Source organism: Populus alba, chromosome 10 (assembly GCF_005239225.2).
Source record: "Populus alba chromosome 10, ASM523922v2, whole genome shotgun sequence".
Lineage (NCBI taxonomy): Eukaryota > Viridiplantae > Streptophyta > Magnoliopsida > Malpighiales > Salicaceae > Populus > Populus alba.
In genome coordinates, this window is record NC_133293.1 from 19,377,744 (window position 1) to 19,398,039 (window position 20,296).

At 32.9% G+C, this 20,296-nt stretch overlaps 2 protein-coding genes and 1 long non-coding RNA gene across 4 annotated transcripts; 2 read left to right on the plus strand and 1 right to left on the minus strand.

Annotated features, from left to right (window-relative positions):
* The first annotated feature begins 653 nt into the window (after positions 1–653).
* Positions 654–2,449, plus strand: LOC118059886 (uncharacterized). The gene is made up of 3 exons (XM_035072884.2): positions 654–814; positions 987–1,092; positions 1,922–2,449. The coding sequence occupies exons 1-3, from the start codon at positions 782–784 to the stop codon at positions 2,086–2,088; spliced, it is 306 nt and encodes a 101-aa protein (XP_034928775.1). The 5' UTR covers positions 654–781; the 3' UTR covers positions 2,089–2,449.
* A 1,670-nt stretch (positions 2,450–4,119) lies between these two features.
* Positions 4,120–5,294, plus strand: LOC140956041 (uncharacterized). Of its 2 annotated transcripts, none has more exons than XR_012170974.1 (2): positions 4,120–4,834; positions 4,922–5,294. It is a non-coding gene; the product is annotated as an uncharacterized lncRNA (long non-coding RNA). The 2 variants fall into 2 exon arrangements; XR_012170973.1 differs by having other exon boundaries at positions 4,936–5,294.
* Positions 5,295–5,819: 525 nt separating this feature from the next.
* Positions 5,820–15,053, minus strand: LOC118059885 (glutathione S-transferase DHAR2). Its single transcript, XM_035072883.2, has 6 exons — positions 14,803–15,053; positions 14,599–14,689; positions 13,882–14,025; positions 13,107–13,224; positions 12,863–13,003; positions 5,820–6,106 (listed from the first exon to the last, which is right to left on the minus strand). The coding sequence occupies exons 1-6, from the start codon at positions 14,858–14,860 to the stop codon at positions 6,020–6,022; spliced, it is 639 nt and encodes a 212-aa protein (XP_034928774.1). The 5' UTR covers positions 14,861–15,053; the 3' UTR covers positions 5,820–6,019.
* Positions 15,054–20,296: the final 5,243 nt, after the last annotated feature.

Below are 20,296 nucleotides of genomic sequence, written 5' to 3' on the forward strand. Positions count from 1 at the left end.
CTTGCTGACAAATCAAGTCACGTCACACTCAATGGTATGGGCAATTTTTGTTGGTCTTGAATCATCAGAGTACTAAAAATCTGAACTTCGGAGAGTTTTCTTAACCATGTCAATTAAAACCAAAGTAATGATCAAATCATCACCACCCTCAGCGCAACATTTACAGAGGCTGATATATATTACCAATTATGAATCCCTGTTTTAGGCATGAACAATAGGAAAAGATCAAGCATGGAAATATTAATGTCAAACATAAAGGGTGTGGCGTGGATTGAATGATCAAGGTACGTATATAGTATTATATTAGTATTGATCCTCTGATCATCATGTTAATATATATACATTCTGCTGGTAACATTGCATTTTTGGATAATTATTTATATATTATCATTTGGCTGGTATTAGAGGGAATCGATTGTCTGTCTAGAAAAATTCTCTAGATGGTGGTAAGGACCCACTTATCACGTGGTGAAGGACTGCCCTAAAAGCAATCCTACAAGACAAAGAAATGGTCATTTACATATCTCCTCTAATCCCCTCTCCACCAATTATCATCTATCCCCCACGTGGGACTGCTGGACCCATCTCCACTAGCTAGAATCCCTACACCCTATTTCCTTCGCTGTTGATCGCCTCCTATGGTATGATGCAATCATCTTCCTTGTATTATATATATTGCACCACCAACCCAGGCATTCTGCAGTTACATATTTGTTTTCCTGCAGTTCTTGCTTAATATTCTGCGTATATATATATAGCACTGGTGTTTTGGATCGGGATCATGGGAGACTCATCTGCTTCATACATACACATGGTTAATCTTATAGAATATTTAGCTCAACGTTTTCTTCTTTAGTTCTCTTAGATTTTTGTTGCTTGGTCATCTATGTTGGGACTTGTTTGATTCATCCATTCTATTGACTGTTTCTGTTTCTGAAAATCTTGATTTTGCTGTTGATGGATTTGTATGGTGATTAAATTTATAGGTGCAGCACCTTATAGAGAAGTGCCTGATCTTCAACATGACTAAAGAAGAGTGCATGGAAGCTCTCTCTAAACATGCAAATATCGAGCCTGTCATCACCTCCACTGGTTTGTAATTTCCCTAATTCTGTCCATTTCTACTTTTTCATCCTCTTCCCTTCAATCCTTGAAACCTTCACTTTGTAATATTAACCTAATTAATTATTAAGGCAATAGAGAAGGATTTGATACCAGATCACGCTCGTTTAACACAGATAATAATTAAGTGGGTTCATGTGTGTGTGTGTGTGTTACATATTATTCACTTTCTGTTACCTTGAAGATATGGTCATGTACTCTTTAGACTGATGACTACAAATAGAACTTGGCCATGTCATGTACAGTAGGTCAAAAAAGTTTTAGTAGAAAAATCTAAGAGTTATTTTTTCTTTATAGGTTTGAGATGAACTGTCTAATTGTTCCTTATGAAAAAAATAGTTCTTAACTATGATAATCACCAAAAAAGATTATATGTATAAGTGAGGCTATGATCTATATGTAAGCGTGCCTTAAAAGAGAAAAGCCAATCGATCCTCCCATACGAGCTTGCTCACAAAATTTAAGGAATTAGAATGTTCATACGAGTTACTTGATGCAATCATTTCATAGACTCATTCCAATATGCCTGATTGATCTTGGCTTTGATCTCAAAAACAAATAAGATCATGGCTTGTTTATCTCGTAAACAATCCAGAAATATATACAAGATCCTCTCTTGTAAAAAAAAATAAAATATTGAAATGATTATTTAATATATAGTCACATAATCATCAAGTACATGCAGACAAACACAGACACCAGGATTTTTTCTTACGTAAAAAGCATGTATGCTAGCTACGCATAAATATATTTATAGTAGCAGTAATAATACATATAGCAATGGCCTGTGTTTATGCAGTGTGGAAAGAATTAGAGAAAGAGAACAAGGAATTCTTCGAGGCCTATGCTCAATCGAAAAGCAAGGATGACAGAATGTCCGAGGAAGAAACCAGTCGAGTGATTCAGAGGATGATCTCCCAACAATCAGAATCAGAATCCTCTAAAGATCATGATCCAGATAAATAAAGATTAATTAATGATTTATTAATTTTTCCATGAAAACGACCGATCCCTCGATCTCCTTATCATGTTCGGTGTTCGGGCTGGTAGTTTTGCCTTCCCTCAAAACTCTAATCCGACCAAAACACAAAGGAAAAAAAAAAAAAAGTTATCTCAAAGTCCCTGTATTTGTGAATTTAAAGCAGAAAACCACGGTCTGTTGCTTCCATGGTCCTCCTAGCCACAAATAAAATCATGTATTGTGCTGTCTGAAACAAGAGACAGCGCCAATTATTTAATTAGGGTGTATATAAGAATATATCATAATTGTATTCGGATCCAATATTCATCAATGTAATCAGTCAGGGGCTATTATGTCATTTATATTTCTTGTTATATTGTATATAATTCATGTGGTTGAAGCATGGATTTGTCTTCTTGACCGGAAAAAGAAGTCGTCTTTTTAGATTTCTTCATGAGCCAAACCAGGTTAAGACCGGCTTGTCTTAGACCGGAGGGCCTAGCCTTGGCTTGGCATGACTCTTCAGGCTAATTCCCATGTTTATACAAACACACACACACACACACTGTTGATGTATGAATTTGTCTTTTTGAATTATTTAAAAAGAATTGTCCTTTTGAGCCTCGAGGTATGTAGGGGAAGGGAGACATACTCATGGTTTTAGAACCCCCACCTGGAGCAGGAGTTGGCGACATAATTTTTTTTATAAAAAGAGAACGAAAATGATATTATTATAATAAAATAAAAACTTAAAGGTTAATAACTGAGCCAGATGAAGTTATTTAAGTCATTTGTGTTTTTTTTTTTTTTTTTTCAAATTAAATTGGTACATACTTGAAATTAATATATCGAGTTATAAATTAACTCTCCAATCCATTTAAGTTTTAAAAGATAATATTTTAATCTATCACTTTTTACTGTTTATACTTATTCGTGGACCAAATTGAAAGGGTGTTCTAGACAGCGGTGGATGTTTCGAAAATCATAAAAACATTATTTAAAATAAATAAAACTTTTCAAAACTCCGTGGCCAAACACCCCTTTGGTGAAGACCGGCTCATCTTAACCCTTTATTTGGTGGCCCAAACCAGGTGGGGCTCTTCAAGTTACTTTCTTGGTTTGCCCTCAAGTTTTATCTCCCCACCTACCGTGCATGATTAAAAAAAAATAATTATGTTATATATACATTATCATAACTATATATAAAAAAGAATTCCATAAAAAATTATTGATGGATATTATACTTTTATATAATACTATAATATATACACATACACACTACTATTTATAAGTAAAGTGAACCTCATATTTAATTTAGAAAAAAAAATATTGATAGATCTTCTTAAAAAGAAAATTATTAATTTCTAGAAATAGGCTGTTTATAAAAATGAATTATAAAATATATTTTTATCCTTTTTTAATTATTTTTTATTTATACATCATATAAAACCATAAATAATATTAAATAAAATATTTTAATCACTCCTGAAATATTACATACTATACTAGTATTTTATCTAGACTATCAAAATTCTAAAGGCTTCGAAACAAGCTAATAAAAACAAAAATAAATATTAAAAAACAAAAATAAATAAAATACTTAAGATTTCATAGAAATATTAAATTAAATTCTTTGTTAATTTATTTTTTAGGTTGTTTTTTTTATTATTATTATCATCTTACTTATTTTTACTCTTTGTAAAAAGCATTGATAATATAAAGAAAAGGATTGAAAAAAAATAAGAAAATAAAAAACCCATAACAATATAATGTCAAGTGATTTTTTTCCGGGTAATTATTATTTTGGAAGTGTTATATATATTTACCCTAACTATTAATTATTAATTCAATTGAATAATAATTCAATTGTGTTCCTAATTTTTAATTAAATACAATTATAAATTATATTATATGGTTGAAAAGATAATTTAATTATAATCATCAAAATATAAAATTTTATATTCAATTATAAATAATTCTGAACATTTTATTGAAAATTAGAGGAAAATACTATAAATTAGTTAAATAATCCACGTGCAAAGTACTTGTCAAGAATCTACTTAATTAAAAAGGGATCCATTTACACATGTAAGAGAAAAGGGTTCTCCTCAATTTATTGAAAAAAAATATGCATTAAACCACCGCTTCCCTTTGCCAGCGGGCCTCGTGTTTCTCATTCATATAAAAATAAATATATGCATTAATTAATTAGTATATTTTTTTAAATATAAAAATAAGGTTTGAAAACCTTTAAAAAAAAGGATTGATATCTATTAAGTTATAATTTATTGGCTTAATTAATTAGTATTAATAAAAAGCGAGCCATCACAGAGCATACCTTAATTAATTACTCCCAAATCCTATAATATTAACTTATTATCCTATTATAGTTTCGTAGCAGCAGTTCAAATACTAGTAGTCATAAAAAGATTTAACGAAACTCCTGCTTTTCTATAAATTTTTATATTTTTATTTATTTCTTTTTAATTTTAATTAACAAAACCATTAGTTATGCGATGAATCCCGAATCATTTGTATGCATGCATAGGTGTCTTTCGCCATGACCTGATTCTAGTGTATATCCAAATTAACCAATGGTTCGAGCCACCTTTTTCTTCTTCTTATCTATACGAGTATTATCTCCAAATGATTCTAGCTAGCTAGCTATCCAGGGAAGGATCTGGGATTCAGAGATAAGAGGAGGAGACGGAGAAACTTTCAAGAAATACAGGAGGCCCCCTTCTCCTCCATGTAAGTTGATCCGCCCTTGTATCTATCAATATATCATCACTGTTCACTTGTTTCTGGTTTATTGAGCATTCCTGGACTTGTTATAAGTGTCTGATTTGCAGAAAAAGGAATATATACTCGAAGAATTGATGCTTTAGATTGGGCTCTTCATTCTCTGCAGATGAAATCAAGTTGTGCAAAATTGATGAACTGCAGAACCAGTTCAGCTCTATTGCTACAAGGGTAAAAGCTTTGAAGCCCTTTTACCTGTATTCACAACTTGACAGAAGCAAACAATGCAGCAGGTCATTTGGTTTGGCTAAGCAGAGTCTGGACAGAACAGATGGTTTTGTAGCCTGGTTTTGATCTAGTCCATCTCTTGTATTTCTTGCTTCTGCTACTGCTACTGCTACTGCTTCTGCTTCTGCTTTGTACCCCATTATCTTGAATCCTATTAATAGAGCCTGGTTTAGCTTGTTTAGCATAACGGGCTCCTCTACTCTCAACTATTCGCCATGCGAAATATGATGCTGCTAATTTTGCAGAATTATGTTTTGAGCGACGCAGAAGTTTTGGCTAAACCTTGCATATATGAATTAATGACTGAACAACACGTACACTGGAAACTTAATTTGGATTTCTTCACCTGGAATCCATGGCAACACGGGGTGCCATATGGTGTTGTGCCATTTCCATCAAATGGAAAATCTCAGTGGGATAACGCAGTCCAACTTCATTAACAGAGCTGGTCAAGGCCTGTATCTAGCATTTAATGCATGCCTGCCAATGGCATTGCACAATCAACGTTTCCGTTTTGGTAAAACCAAATCTCTGGCTTCCTAGCTGAATTTGAAAAAAGCATTTGTGCACACATTCCAAACTCCTATCATGAAGATGCAGAACGTCCTCACGTTAAAAATAAAAATAAAAAACAAAACAAGCGGTGCAATATAACAGAATGGACACTAGGTAGTGCTCTCATAGCAAGGCAACAGACACGCGATGCTAGAAAAAAACAATGCCAGCCATTTCACATCGATAGGTTAATAGATTTTATTAGATGATAGAACACACAGCAACCAGCTTGGTTTTAAAAGGTCTGACATACACCAGGCTCAACTTTCTTTCTTTTTTGCCCCTTTCTGATAGAGAAGGCTAAACCACAGTACATAACCAGATTCTGATAGCTTATAATTTGGAACGAATTCATGCATTGACCTTTGGCTCCCATCCAGCAATGATGTATTCCTTAGCAGCCTTCGTCTTCTCGAAAGATTCACGGGAGAACAGCAACTGCAAAGGAAGAGCAGAGGGATTTGTTAATCAGTTTCCAACTTCAACAATTATGGGGAGATTTGGGTTCTGTATTTCTATTGACCTGAATCACAATAGTTCAAAACAACAAAAATTCAAAAATAAAATAACTCCATCCAAATCACATTTCCTTCAGCCAACCAGTAATTTGAAGGAGATGTGATGTAACATACCTCTAGCTCTATTCCACATCAACTGGACCTAAAAGCTAGCATGATAAAGTTCTCTCCCGGGTATTGTAGCACATTAATTATCATAGAGCATTTCACTATAATGATATATTTTTTTTTATCTTGTACACAAAATACATGAATATCAAAAGACCCTCGTGAGTTCCTTAAAGCTGTAAGGTTAATGCATGCTATTGATGCTATCAATAGCATTTAATCATAGGAAAGCAGCATTTAATCATAGGAAAGCAGAGTTCTTCAAGTTGGTTTACTTCCATGAAGAAACCTAATACAACCGAATCATAAGCACCTCGTGAACCACAGTTGATTTGTAAGAGTGTGTTTGGCATTGCGGTAGCTGTTGTGGTTGTGGTTTGAAAAAAGTTGTTTTATAAAAAGTACTTTTAGTTGAGGTTGATTTGAAAAAATGAATGTTTGGTTAAAACTGTGGTTAAAATTGAGGTTGAAGAAAAAGTAGTTTAATGTGTTTGGTTTAAAAAATGCTTTTTCAAATTGAGGTTATAAAATAAATTAAAAAAATATATATTAATATTGATGGTTTTAAATTTAAATATTGTAAAATTAATTACTCCTATTATATCATGAAAAAAATAATACTTTATATAAAATATTTTTTATTATTCTATTAAACTATTTATAATTTCATTACATACAAAATTCATTCGATAAAAACTACAAAATTGATATTACTGTGCGAGTGAATTTAATTCTCTATACTAGTTTTTCAAGAAAAAATTTCGAGAAAAAAAATATTATTCACGTCGCGAACGAATTTAATTCTGAAAACTATTTTTTTTTAAAAAAAAATATAATACAATTAACACATTATTATAAAAAAAAAAAAAAAAAAAAAAAAAAAAAAAAAAAAAAAAAAAAAAAAAAAAAAAACACCTGCGTACAGTGCAAGTGAATTGCACTGTTCACGTGAACAGTGCAATTCCTTGTTTTTTATTAGCCGCAGAGAACGAAAAGCATGTTTTTGTTGCTTTTTCGTTTCAAACGCAAAATTCATGTGGGTCCCATGCACAGTAAATCACTTTTCTTAATTACCAAACGGCTGCGGACTGCGTTTTAAATAAAACGCAGCCGCAGCCGCGTAGACAAACGGACTCTAAATCTAAAACCCCAAGAGCTCTCTTCAGCTGACGCAACATAATTCCACCTGGGAATTGGATAAACAAATCTTGAATTGCTACTCTTCTTGAAGTGCAAAGAATATAGATACATTTGGTTGCCAGGAAAAGGGCATCACGTGCCCAACCTAACCTGTCTACATTATAAGATCTGGCAAAACTCAGTGATGGGGACACCGAACCGGAAACATTATTTATGCACGCATACGATCATAGACGATGGAGGATAGTCCAAACCATTGAGAAATTGGGCTTTAACTTATGTTTTTTGGTTTAATTTATATGGACTTTCAGTTGAGTTTTATTAATTTGGCTTTATTTGTTGGGCTTGATTTAATTAATGTTGGATATTTTATTTAATGGGCCATAAGCCCAATTGCTTATTCAAGTTAGGGTTTTAGTATAAATACCCTACTTCTCTAAATGTTAAGGGACTTTTGATGATTAATGAAAAAATGCAGATTTGCATATCTCCAACCCCTCTCCTCCTCTTCTTCTTAGCTTCTTTCTCTCTTTACAGCTTCTTTCTTTTCTTGCTTTAATTCTTTTTATTTGTTGTCCCGCGTCAAATTTGGTATCAGAGCACGGCTTTTAATTGTTCTTACAATTAATCGATCTATGTGTTATGTTTACCCCTAGATTAATCTGAGAAAAAAAAAAAGTCACTGTTCGCCGTGAAAAAAAAAAAAATATATATATGTTGTTCTGATTACAAAGAAAGTGTGGACGCCGATACTGTTCATCGGTATTGTTCGAATTTACTGTTCACAGGTACTGTTCAAAATTACTGTTCATCTCCTCCGCAGCTGCCAAAAAAATTTGTCACTGTTCAACGCCGATTACAGCTTGCATCAACGCCGGTCACACCAAGATCCACGACGACAGATTCTCCTACAGAAAACCGCTCCCTACGCCATCGACAGACACCAAATCGTCTTCAGCGGCGCCTCCACAGAACCACAGCGGTTTCAGCAGCACAAATCAGAATCACAAACCACACCAGACACCACAAACCACCAGACGCCGCCACCCACAACACCCATCACAGCCAGCATCGATTCGGGTTTACAGCAGCAAAGGCAGCGCCTCAGCCGGTGTTGTCCTCTTCAGCGCCAGCGACCGCCCACAGTACCATCGTCGCGCCCCGCCATTAGCGACCGATAGAGCAGTAGAATCGACCGGCGGCGACCACGATCTGCAACAGACTGCAGTCACGCGTGCGCCGCCAGCAACAACACCCAAGGAGACAGAGAAGAAGGAAACAGCAGCGTGCAAGGCAAATTAATTAACCTGCCACGTCAGCGCCACGTCACCTGCCACGTCACCTGCCACGTCATCACTCAAAGACAGCATCTGACCACATAATTGACATGTCACCTGCCATGTCATCACGCCAAGGCATCAACTGTGTCAGCAGCCACGTCAGCCTCTAAATCCACATCAGCCGCCACATCAGCATGAGCAGCCATGTCACCCCAATTGCCATGTCATCTGAGGTCCATCCGCTATCGAATTCGACGATTTGAATCTTGGTCGGTAAATTACTCTACTCTTTGATTTGTTGATTTTTACTTCTTTGGTATTGCACTTAGTATTCGAAATTATCATTAATATTTCTGTTTGTGCCAAAAAAAAAAAAAAAAAAATCTCACCTAGCATTTTTATTATTAATTATGTTCATCAACCTCTTTCATTAGTGATAGCTAATATCTTGTTCTATTTGATAATTATAAGTTCTCGCTTGTGACATCGTGTTTGTTTAATCATTTACAAAAAAAAAAAAAATCTAGTATTACATGCTTACAATTTTATTAGTGTAATTTGTTCTTGATTAATCTCCACATTAAAAAAAAAAAAGATCAAAAAAAAAAAAACAAATTAGCTTTATTTTTGTATTGTGATTTTACATGCACGAACCATTTGTGATCTCAATTCCATTTATAAGTTAGTATTGCATGCATTTGTGTCACGATCATCTAGTGTCTAAGCTCAAGTTCACACTTACTGTAGACTCAACCTTTAGTGATACTCTGATGATCATTTTAAAGGAACTGCAAACTTAGGTGATCAACATGTTTAGCAGAATTGAGCCCCAAGAGAGTTTTCGAATAAGGCACTCAAAGACCAATAAATATCACAAGAATAATCATTATGAACAAGATCACTCTGAAGGACACCAATATGACCATCATTTAGGTTACTCTAAACACGATGACTTTGATGAGCGAGTCTTGAGTCCTAACAAAATAGAAGCCCCCACTTTTGACGGTCGTCATGACCCTTGGATATTTGATATGTGGATTCGTGATATGGATCAATTCTTTGAGTGGCATAATTTGTCTGATAATAAGAAAGTTAGATTTGCTAAGATGAAACTCATTGATAAAGCCAAAATTTATTGGAGAGATGTTGAAGATTGTTTAGAGATGAGAGGTAAACCTCCTATAACAGACTGGATCAAAATGAAACAAAAACTTCAAGAGAAATACGTACCCCAGTCTTATAGGAATAAACTCTTAGACCAATGGAACAATCTAAGACAAGGAAATAAGTCTATCAATGAGTACATAAGGCAATTTAACGATTACATGATTAGATGTGCCATAAGAGAGAGTGAAGCCATGACTTTGCGTAGATTTTGTAGAGGCTTAAATGATGATCTTAGAAGAGAAGTTGTATTTCAAGGTGTATCTACCCTTGACCAAGCTTATACCTTACTAAAAACTACAAGTTGGTCACAAAGAATCAGTGGAAAAATCATCAGGACTCTTATAGTATCCCTATTAGGTCCCAATTCAGAAGTAGTGATTCTTTGTTAGTTGCTCCACCCCACAGACCTAATCCTAGTAACTCACAACCTTACAAGAAAGATAAAGGCAAACAAGTTGTCAATGAAGTGTCTAACGTGAGTTCAAAGGTTAAGTGTATTAATTGTTTAGGTTTTGGTCACATCTCTTTAGATTGCACCTCGAAACCCTTAGTCGTCCAAAAACATAAGAATATAGGTAAAGAAGAATATTGTAGTGTTGAAGTGTATGAGCCTAATCTTGAGGATTTTAGTGACCTAGATGATGAGGATGTACAAGACGAGGGACTTAACACAATGAGCCCACATAAGCTTGATCTTGAGGTTAAGAAAGAGTCTGCTATGTCTGCTTTAATGGTGGAGGGAATTTTAGAAAACTCTTTAGTGGAACCTCCTATAGAGATAAGTATGGTCTTAGAAGAGTCTCATGATATTAGTCTTCCTGAATTACCTGATTCCTCATCCCACATGCTTGGTGTCCAGCATTTTATAAGTTTAGAGCAACATGTTGAGCTTTTTGACCTCTTACCACATGCACGTGATGAGAAAGATGAAGATAATCTTGGGTTACTTGATTGTGTCCATACCATATCTACACAGGTTTCAGACAATGCTTGTCTCATTCCACACTCTCAATCATTTAGTGTTCATAGTTACAAACCTGAGGAGCCGATAGAATACCTTCCCATATCTCCTCACGATAGGATGTCTAAGTTAGTTGAGTCGTTACCATGTAGAGTTCATAATTTGCATATTGAGATCATGAAACAAATTCAAGCAAGTAATGAACAATACAAATTTCGAGCTGACTTACTTAAATATCATGATGCACTTAATGTTGGAGATTATTTCATGATACAGATTAGACCTGAACGGTGTCCTTTGGAAACCGATCATAAATTGCAAGTAAGTAATGCTAGACCATTCAAAGTGTTGCAAATGATTAAATCAAATAATTATGTCATTAAATTGCCATTAAACTTTGATATTAGCTCTACTTTGAACATGAAAGACCTCAGTATTTATAAAATACAGCCTACCCCTGATGCTCCTTTTGATACCTCTACCTCATTATCCATATTTTTGGCACAAAAGGAACATATTAATGCTACTTTGAATGCACAAGTTGTTTTTACCAGGGATGGTGAACTTCAGCAAATCCCAGTATATGGACTCGACAACCAGATTCAGACTATACTTGGATTATCAGAAGAACATCACAACAGCTTGATCCTTGTCATTGAGAGCATTATCGGAGCTGTCTTGACCTATACTCGACGGGGTCGAGTTCTTCCAACCCCGGGAGAATTGATGGGGACACCGAACCGGAAACATTATTTATGCACGCGTACGATCATAGACGATGGAGGATAGTCCAAACCATTGAGAAATTGGGCTTTAACTTATGTTTTTGGGTTTAATTTATATGGACTTTCAGTTGAGTTTTATTAATTTGGCTTTATTTGTTGGGCTTGATTTAATTAATGTTGGATATTTTATTTAATGGGCCATAAGCCCAATTGCTTATTCAAGTTAGGGTTTTAGTATAAATACCCTACTTCTCTAAATGTTAAGGGACTTTTGATGATTAATGAAAAAATGCAGATTTGCATATCTCCAACCCCTCTCCTCCTCTTCTTCTTAGCTTCTTTCTCTCTTTACAGCTTCTTTCTTTTCTTGCTTTAATTCTTTTTATTTGTTGTCCCGCGTCACTCAGGCTTGTACGACTCAGCCACATCCCTGCAGGAGACCTGGCTGTGCACTTCCAATCCTAATGCAGGATGATGTGACCAATCAAATAGCTACCACTAACATCACGGCATTCTATGAATCTGCCCCTGAGCCTCTGCACAACCTTTGACAAGAAAGAGGGCATCTTCATAGAAGTATAGGAACTTAATTTTATTTTTCTTTCCGCTATTTCTATCTCTAAAAGTATCTGATAATTCTCAGGCACATTTAGCCCCCCATATCATACACCCCAATAACGAATAAGATATTCCTGATAATTTGCCCAAGAAGTGAGATGAATGAATCAAATTCAGAAGGATCACTTCTCAAGGTCTCAGGCGGAGCTTGAGGCTACTGCATCGACCATCAAGAATATCAAGAAAATCATTTTATTTTCCGGTGCTAAATTTTCAAGAATATCATACCCCTCGATATAGTAGGTCATGCATCAACTGGCACAAGTATTGCAAATTTCCAAACAAAAAAGGTCGATCAAACTTGAAGTGTATTTCAATAAGGTTCAAGTCATTAGCAAACTTCAGTGTTCTCTTAATAATCCACACTTGAATCTCAATATCACACCCATAGAAGCGAACAACTTCAAAAGATCAGGTCACCCAAGGTATGAATGTAGTTTAAAAACCTACCATCTCATATGAATGATGAGAATCATGACCAAGAGAGGGGGAAAATAAGGAAACGGGAAAGGGAAAGTTGAAATATAGACGGCTAGTTACCTAAACAAGGGATTTCCCAAGCATAAATGAAAACAGCTTATCAAAGTTTTAGATCCATCATTTAATTTGTTGAAGTCATATATATGAAACAAAAAACAAGGTGCATAACAGGATAGCCCAAAAAAAGAAATGCGTACCTTTATGTAGTTGAGGACATGTGTCAACTTGTCAGGGATAGTCCAGTTCTTGAAATGGGCAAGAGCAACCTCAAGATGGTAAAGCTTCGGAGCCAAGCTCAAATCTACAGCAGAGATCTTTTCTCCAGCAATGAATGGACCCTGATAACAAGCTCCAATAAATTAGTTTATCTTTCAAAACTAAACTGCAAAGCAGAACCATAAATTCTTCAAAGACATGTCTGTGTTTCAAATCTATATGTACGTGTGCTTTAAGATGATCATCCAACGCCTTCAGTTCCTCAAGCAAAGCCTGCTCAGAACCATCATTGGGATCCTTGCTCTTCAAGAACTTGACGAAAGATGGGAATATCTTTGAGCCCCTGTACTTCCACATGGTTTATATAGCAACCAAGTTAATGATTCAATCCATGAACTTTCTGTTAATAACCTTCTAGAAACAGCCAATGAGATTTGAAGCCGGAACACAGACAAAACATCCAAAGACAACCTCAAACACATATCAGCTAGCTGTTATTGTAATTAGAAAACATCTGAAGAATAATGTATCCTTGGAAGAAGAAATTAAAAAAAAAAAAAGCTACGAGTATGCAAGATGTTTTGACGAAGATTTGATCATGAAATGAGAAAAAAAAAAGTAAGAGAAATGAAGAAATTTCACACTGCCAATGAACTTCTCAAGGATCCATTTCCAAATAAACAGTGAGAAGAAAGCACGTAACATTAAGCACAAAATACAAAATAGAATCGATTTGCAAACGATATCTATCTTGCAATTTCAGCAACTTCCCATATTCACCAGTCAGTGAATCTCGAGCTTGAGTATGAAACTACGCTATTAAAAAACATCCCCCCCCTGCTCACCTGTCATTTATTGTGACAATAGAGCTTACGTTTTAAGAAGAAAATGGTACTTCGCTTCGCACCTTGCCCGATTTCCATGTAAAACAAATCTCAGAAAACTACCACATAGACGATCAAACTAGTGGAGACGGTCGTGGAATGAGAAAGATGCTTACACAGAGGCAAATTCCGGAGGAGTGGCAAGAGAGGGCCCAGGGTATTTCTCCTCTAAGATCCCAACAATCACATCAGAGTCTGCGACCCATTTGTCATCAAATTTCACCACTGGAACCTTTCCTTCCGGGTTTACCTCCAAGAACCTATCAAAATAACAACCATCTAAATGTTAATCCATCATAGCACATAAAAGCAACAAGAATAGTACATGCATTTTCCATGTCTATTCAACGTGTTCATATCAAGTAGGTGTACTCTGGCCATTAAAAGTTCTATTAATCCATAGTTAATGATACCAGTTGTTATCAATGATGTCCGATCCTCTTTGCACATTAAACCTTCATTTCATATCTGAATTTATATATGAAAAAATGATCATGCCTTCCTAGATCATTTTTTAACAGTTTATTCTGCAGTGGATAACGAAGTCAACAATAACCTTCATATTTTGGAAGTACAGTTTCTTCTTAGGCAAATACTAATCGCCCATACACATGTGAAACACATGGTGACAGCAAAAACAACAGCTATATGTAATCCAACACCACAACAAAAAATAAAAGCCTCAAAATACCATATCTAGCCAACAAGCCATCTACACAACAGGAACCCATTTTCTCAGACGCTTGAAATGAACAATAAAAGCACACAGCAACCTCAGATTTGCAATAAAAACAACTATTTTTGAAGATTGATCTATATGATCAGTTTAATACCATTGAGGTTTGTCACTAAGATTGATGAGATGAGACTTGTAAGGAATTTTCTTCTCTTCCAGAGTCAAGAGAGCTCTCTGGCTAAATGGGCCTAAAACAACAAAAGGACGCAAACTTTAACACAAGCATGCAAAGTTCCCATCAAAACCCAGATCCAAAATCACAACCAAATGACACCCATAAAAATAAGCAAAGAGAACTTACAGTCTCCAAGAATATCAGGGGCACCGACAGCAGCTTTGACAGCGATCTCCAGAACCATTTTTTGAGGGAGAGATTGCAGTGAAAGGTTTATGAGGCAGAGAGGGGGGGGTGCAAGAGGCGGTGAGTGACCGGTGGTGTATTTATTGTGTGGTTTTGATGGATGTTACAAACTTACACCAGGGTGAACAGATCAGGACCGGTGAGACATGGGCATAATTCATGCTTTGTGGGGTTGAGGATAATGTTATCATATTCTGGTTTGGGAAGACGTGTTAAATGTGAGTTATTTACAAAAAGGTTGTTTTTTATTTTTATTTTTTTATTTACATGAATGTCCGGGTCAGCTTGCATGCACCACAACTAATCTCACGACTTATTGAACATCCTGCAAACCCAGTAAACATGTAAGGTACCGCAGGGATGACAGACATGCACGATGAAGTTTGAATCCAGAATACAGAGAAAGAAAATAAATTCCTTCAACCTCTAGATTAAAACCTCAAATGCGGAAAAGGTTGCTTTTTTATCCAGAACGTTCTTGCTTTTTTGCCACTCATTTATCCTTCTTATTTTAATTAAAGTAAATTTCTTTTCTTTACCTTCAGATTTCTTTATGTGAGTTTTTCCTTCTTCAATCCCCTTTTTAAAATTGAATTCAAAATGATTGAAATGGACAGTTACGAAAGAGTTTGGTTATGATAATTTTTTAAAGTATTTTTTATTTAAAAATATATTAAAATAATTTTTTTATATTTTTAAAAATTATTTTTAATATTAATATATCAAAATAATTTAAAAATATTAAAAATTATTAATTTTAAATTAAAAATTAAAATTTTAAAAAAACTACATTCCTAAATAATTATTTATTATAATTAATACGATTTTATCGAGTTAAAAACTAAGTTAACATGCAAACACATTAACCTAAGTAAAACCCACTAAAAAACCAGCAATTTTAAGCAAACTCGTTTTGATCCTTATTTAAAATATTCTTTTGATTCCTAGTCTCCTGATCCGTGAGTCTTATCACGGGTATGTCTTGTTTTTGGGAGCAAAAACCTATAAGGGAAAATAAAAATTGTCAAAACAGTTTGATTTTGTTTCCTTTTCAAGCCGTGAAAATGGATCCGATGAGTGATTATTAATTAGGTTTTGCACATTTTCCTCGTTGGAAGAGTGTTGTTAAGCTATATTGTTTTTAAAATATTTTTTATTTAAAAAAATATTTAATATTAATATATTAAAAGTATTGAAAATATAAAAAAATATTAATTTAAATTAAAATAACTAATTTTTTCATAAATATTTTACAAATACAAAAACAAACAAGTCATGTATCCGCTGGCAATCAGGAAGCAGCAGTGAAGACAGCTCATCAAAATGAATATGGTCGTCTTCCCCGATACGTTCTTGGTGGTGTCAAGATTCTTTTATTGATCACAGGATAAAACACGTGTTATCAACCTTGTCAGGTGAATTAATTGGAGGTTTTTAGCGTGACTTGATAACGAATCACGTTTCAAATATGTTAAATTGATTTTTTATATATATTTTCAATCACACATCTGACTGTATTATGTCTCCTTTCTAGTTAGTTTTTTAATATTTTTTTAAAATTTGGTCCGTAGAAATTATGTTGTTTCGGTTTTATACTGGTTTTATATTTCGAGATTTGTTTTGAATTGCATGCTCTCACATGTATGCAATGATAAAAATGTCTGACATTAAATAAAATATTCATTTTATAAATTATAATTTAAGGTTATTCTTAAAATAAAAATTAAAAGAAACAACGTCCAAGATCACATAACCTTTTTTTTTTCCATGTGCATGTTTTAAGTAATTTTTGATATTGTGTTTTAAAAATGTTTTTTAAAAAAAATTAATATAATTTTTATGTTTTCATATCATTTTTGATGTGTTGATATTAAAAATATTTTTTAAAAAATAAAAAAAATATATTATTTTAATATGCTTTAGAATAAAAAACATTTTAAAAATCAACCGCTATCGTAATTTTTAATTTATATATTTTTTATTGTTTTATGCTTATTTGACCAATCTTAGACTTAATATTTTAACGTTTTAATCCTTGAATGTTGGTAGAGAATATAAAAGATAATTGAAAAAATAAAAGGGGGAGAGGAGGAGTTTGTTCAACTATGTTCCAATCATGTAAGGTTTAATCCCAGTATTAATAGGTTGGTTATATAAAAAGTTCAGTAAATGTAATCTTTTCTTCAAACATGCTAAAAAAACAGATCAAACCCGTGATTTATTTTATTTTATTTTATTTTCAAGGTGATTGGATGGTGTTTTCAGATTAAAAATAAATTTATTGAATTTTTTAGGATGTTCTTAAAGTATTTTTAGGGGAAATAAATCTACAGTTAGATTTTAAAAATCATAACTAGTAAACAAGATGTCGTTTTCCTGGATGAATCACTAGTCATTTGATGTGTCCATAAAAAAAGTTAATCAAATGTGCAAACCCACGCCTGGCCTGTTTTTTAACGAGGGAGTTTCGGCCACGTGTTCCTTCCTCCTCGAGGACGTCAAAAAGCAGACAATGAGAGTGACGGGGCTTTCGCGTCGTTCACTCTTTATTACAGTGGGGATATCTAGTTCCACTCGAAGGATACTTTTTTGATTTTTTGTTGCTTGTTGTGGTGCCTGTCTCTTTCGTTCATTTTCTTCTGTCTTTTTTTCTTCGTTTGCTATTAAGCATTCTGTTAGATTGCTCGAATAATATTTTCTCCGAAAGTCACAGGTCCATTATACAATTGTAATTGTAATTGTAAAATATACTACAACGTATCAGTGTTTTACTGTGGACTGCACAGTCAGTCCACAGTAAAACACTGATCCCCGCTGTTTCTTTTTTTTTTTTTTTTTTTTTGTTAACTTTTCCTTTTTGCTTTTTGTTTTTTCTTCTTCATTTTTTCTTTGTTTTTGTTTAATGGATATTTTACTGATCCTGTGCTTTACGGGTTTTTTTTTTTTTAATTTTTTGCTTTTTTTTAAGTCTTTTTTTTCATTGTTTTATTTTTAATTGAGTTGTCTTTTTTTTTTTTCCTTTTTTTTTTACTTTTTACTTTTTACTTTTTGTTTTTTTTTTCTTCATTTTTTCTTTGTTTTTTTTAATGGATATTTTTTAAAAAAAAATTTTGTTAATGTTAAATTTTTTTGTATCTCAAACTTTTATAACACGCATTCCAGGTTTAACGGGTTAACCCAGATTTTTTTTTTCTGGTTTCATAAGTTAACCAAATTAATTATGGGCTAACCCGTTAATTTTTTTTTCTATGCAGTTATCAAACTTTCATGACGCGAATTCCTGGTTTGACGGGTTAACTTGGTTTGAGGGTTAACCCAATTAATTCAGATTTTTTTTTTTTACTTTTTGCTTTTATTTTTCTTCATTTTTTCTTTGTTTTTTTTTAATGGATATTTTAAAATAAAAATTTTTATTAATGATAAATTTTTTTTTTCCATCTAAAACTTTTATAACACGCATTCCAGGTTTAATGGGTTAACTCAGATTTTTTTTTTTTCTGGTTTTTCTTTTTAATTAATTTTTTTCATTTCCATAGTAAAACACCGATTCCCTAGGCGTTTTTTTTTTTAAATTGTCTTAGTTTTTTTTAACTGTTTTTTTTTATGTTTTTTGGGATTTTTTTTTGCTTCTTCCTTTGTTTTCTTTTAACAAATTTTTTTTGTTTAATTTAGTTTATTAATGTTTAATTTTTTTATTTAGTTGTCAGACTTTCATGACACGTTTACCGGATTTAACGGGTTAACTTGGTTTGACAAGTTATTTTTTTGCTTTTTATTCTTTTTAATTAATTTTTTTTCATTTAGTTTAGTTTGTTAATGTTAAATTTCTTTCTATTTAGTTATTAGACTTTCATGACACATATCCCGAGTTTCACGGGTTAACCTGGTTTCACGAGTGAACCCAGTTAATTTCGGGTTGACCCGTCAATTTTTTTTTTTATTATTTTCATAAATGTTTTTCTTTAATTTAGTTTGTTAATGTTAATTTTTTTTATTTAGTTAGTAGACTTTCATGATACAGATCCCGAGTTTAACGGGTTAGCATGGTTTGATGAGTTAACCCAGATTTTTTTTTCTTTTTAATTAATTTTTTTTGTTTAGTTTAGTTTGTTAATGTTCACTTTTTTTTTATTTAGTTACCAGACATTCATGACACGGATCCCGGGTTTAACGGGTTAACTTGGTTGATGAGTTAACCTGAATTTTTTTTTTAATTATTTTTTTCGTTTCGTTTAGTTTGTTAATGTTAAATTTCTTTCTATTTAGTAGTTTTTTCTTCTTAGAGGTTTTTATTTCTTTTATTTTTTTTAATTAAATTTATTTCATTAATTTAGTTTATTAATATTAAATTTTTTTCTAAGTAGTTTTTGGCCGATGCCTTTAGGTTTTTTTTTTTATGCCTTTGACTGTGGACTGCACAGTGCAGTCCACGGTGAAAAGGCTGATGCCTTTTTTTTTAATTAATTTTTTTTAATTTAAATTTTTAATGTTATATTTTTTTCTATTTAGTTATAAAACTTTCATTACACGGATTCCGGGTTTGACAGGTTAACCTGGTTTGACGAGTTAGCCCAGTTAATTCTAGGTTAACCCATTAATTTGTTTTTTTTTTTTAATTATCAAACTTTCATAATGCGAATTCAAGGTATGACGGGTTAACCTGGTTTGAAGGGTTAACCCAATTAATTCATTTTTTTTCTTTTTTTTTCATTAGTTTTTTTCTTCATGTTGGTTTTTTTTTTAACTAATCTATTTAATTATCACACTTTTATGACACGGCCTTGCAACCAGACCCACGTCCAATGCTATTGGATCTGGTATTGTAGTCCATACACTTTTATGATAAGGGTTAACCCAAGTTTAATGTTATTATTAATATTATAAACATTACTCTTGGATCAGGCGATGCAACCAAAATTGAGATTTTTTGGTATAATTTTACAAAAAAACCTAATACTTTTAAATCTTGACTATTTTTAAAATGCAAAAAATAATTAACCCGCGGCATCGCGCGGGGCATGTAACTAGTACAATACTCTAAATGGTGTGGGGGGATCACTGTTCCCCCACACACAAAGCATTGTGGATTACAACAGTAATCCACAGTGCTTTCCTCCTCTTTTTTTTTTTTTTTTTCAAATTTACTTTTTTTTTCAACTTTCCTATTTTTTCTTTTTTTTCATTTTTTATTAATTTTTTTTCAAATTCCTTTTTTTTTTCGTTTCTTTTCTTTTTTTTTTTTTCAAATTTACTTTTTTTTTAACTTTCCTATTTTTTATTTTTTTCATTTTTTATTAATTTTTTCTCCAAAATTATTTTTGTTTATTTTACTTTTTAAATATTGACTTGGTTAAAAAAATTTTCTTTCTAATTTTTTTCTTTAAAATACTGTGAAGTGCTGCGATGTTTTCCACATATTTTTTCTATTTTATTT

Coding starts and splice junctions, on each gene's coding strand:
- LOC118059886 (XM_035072884.2), top strand. CDS start 782: ATGGGAGACTCATCTGCTTCATACATACACATG. Junction 815..986: donor CTGCTTCATACATACACATG/GTTAATCTTATA, acceptor TTAAATTTATAG/GTGCAGCACCTTATAGAGAA. Junction 1,093..1,921: donor GCCTGTCATCACCTCCACTG/GTTTGTAATTTC, acceptor GTGTTTATGCAG/TGTGGAAAGAATTAGAGAAA.
- LOC118059885 (XM_035072883.2), bottom strand. CDS start 14,860: ATGGTTCTGGAGATCGCTGTCAAAGCTGCTGTCGGTGCCCCTGATATT. Junction 14,690..14,802: donor CCCTGATATTCTTGGAGACT/GTAAGTTCTCTT, acceptor TTGTTGTTTTAG/GCCCATTTAGCCAGAGAGCT. Junction 6,107..12,862: donor ATGTCCTCAACTACATAAAG/GTACGCATTTCT, acceptor CTTCCTTTGCAG/TTGCTGTTCTCCCGTGAATC.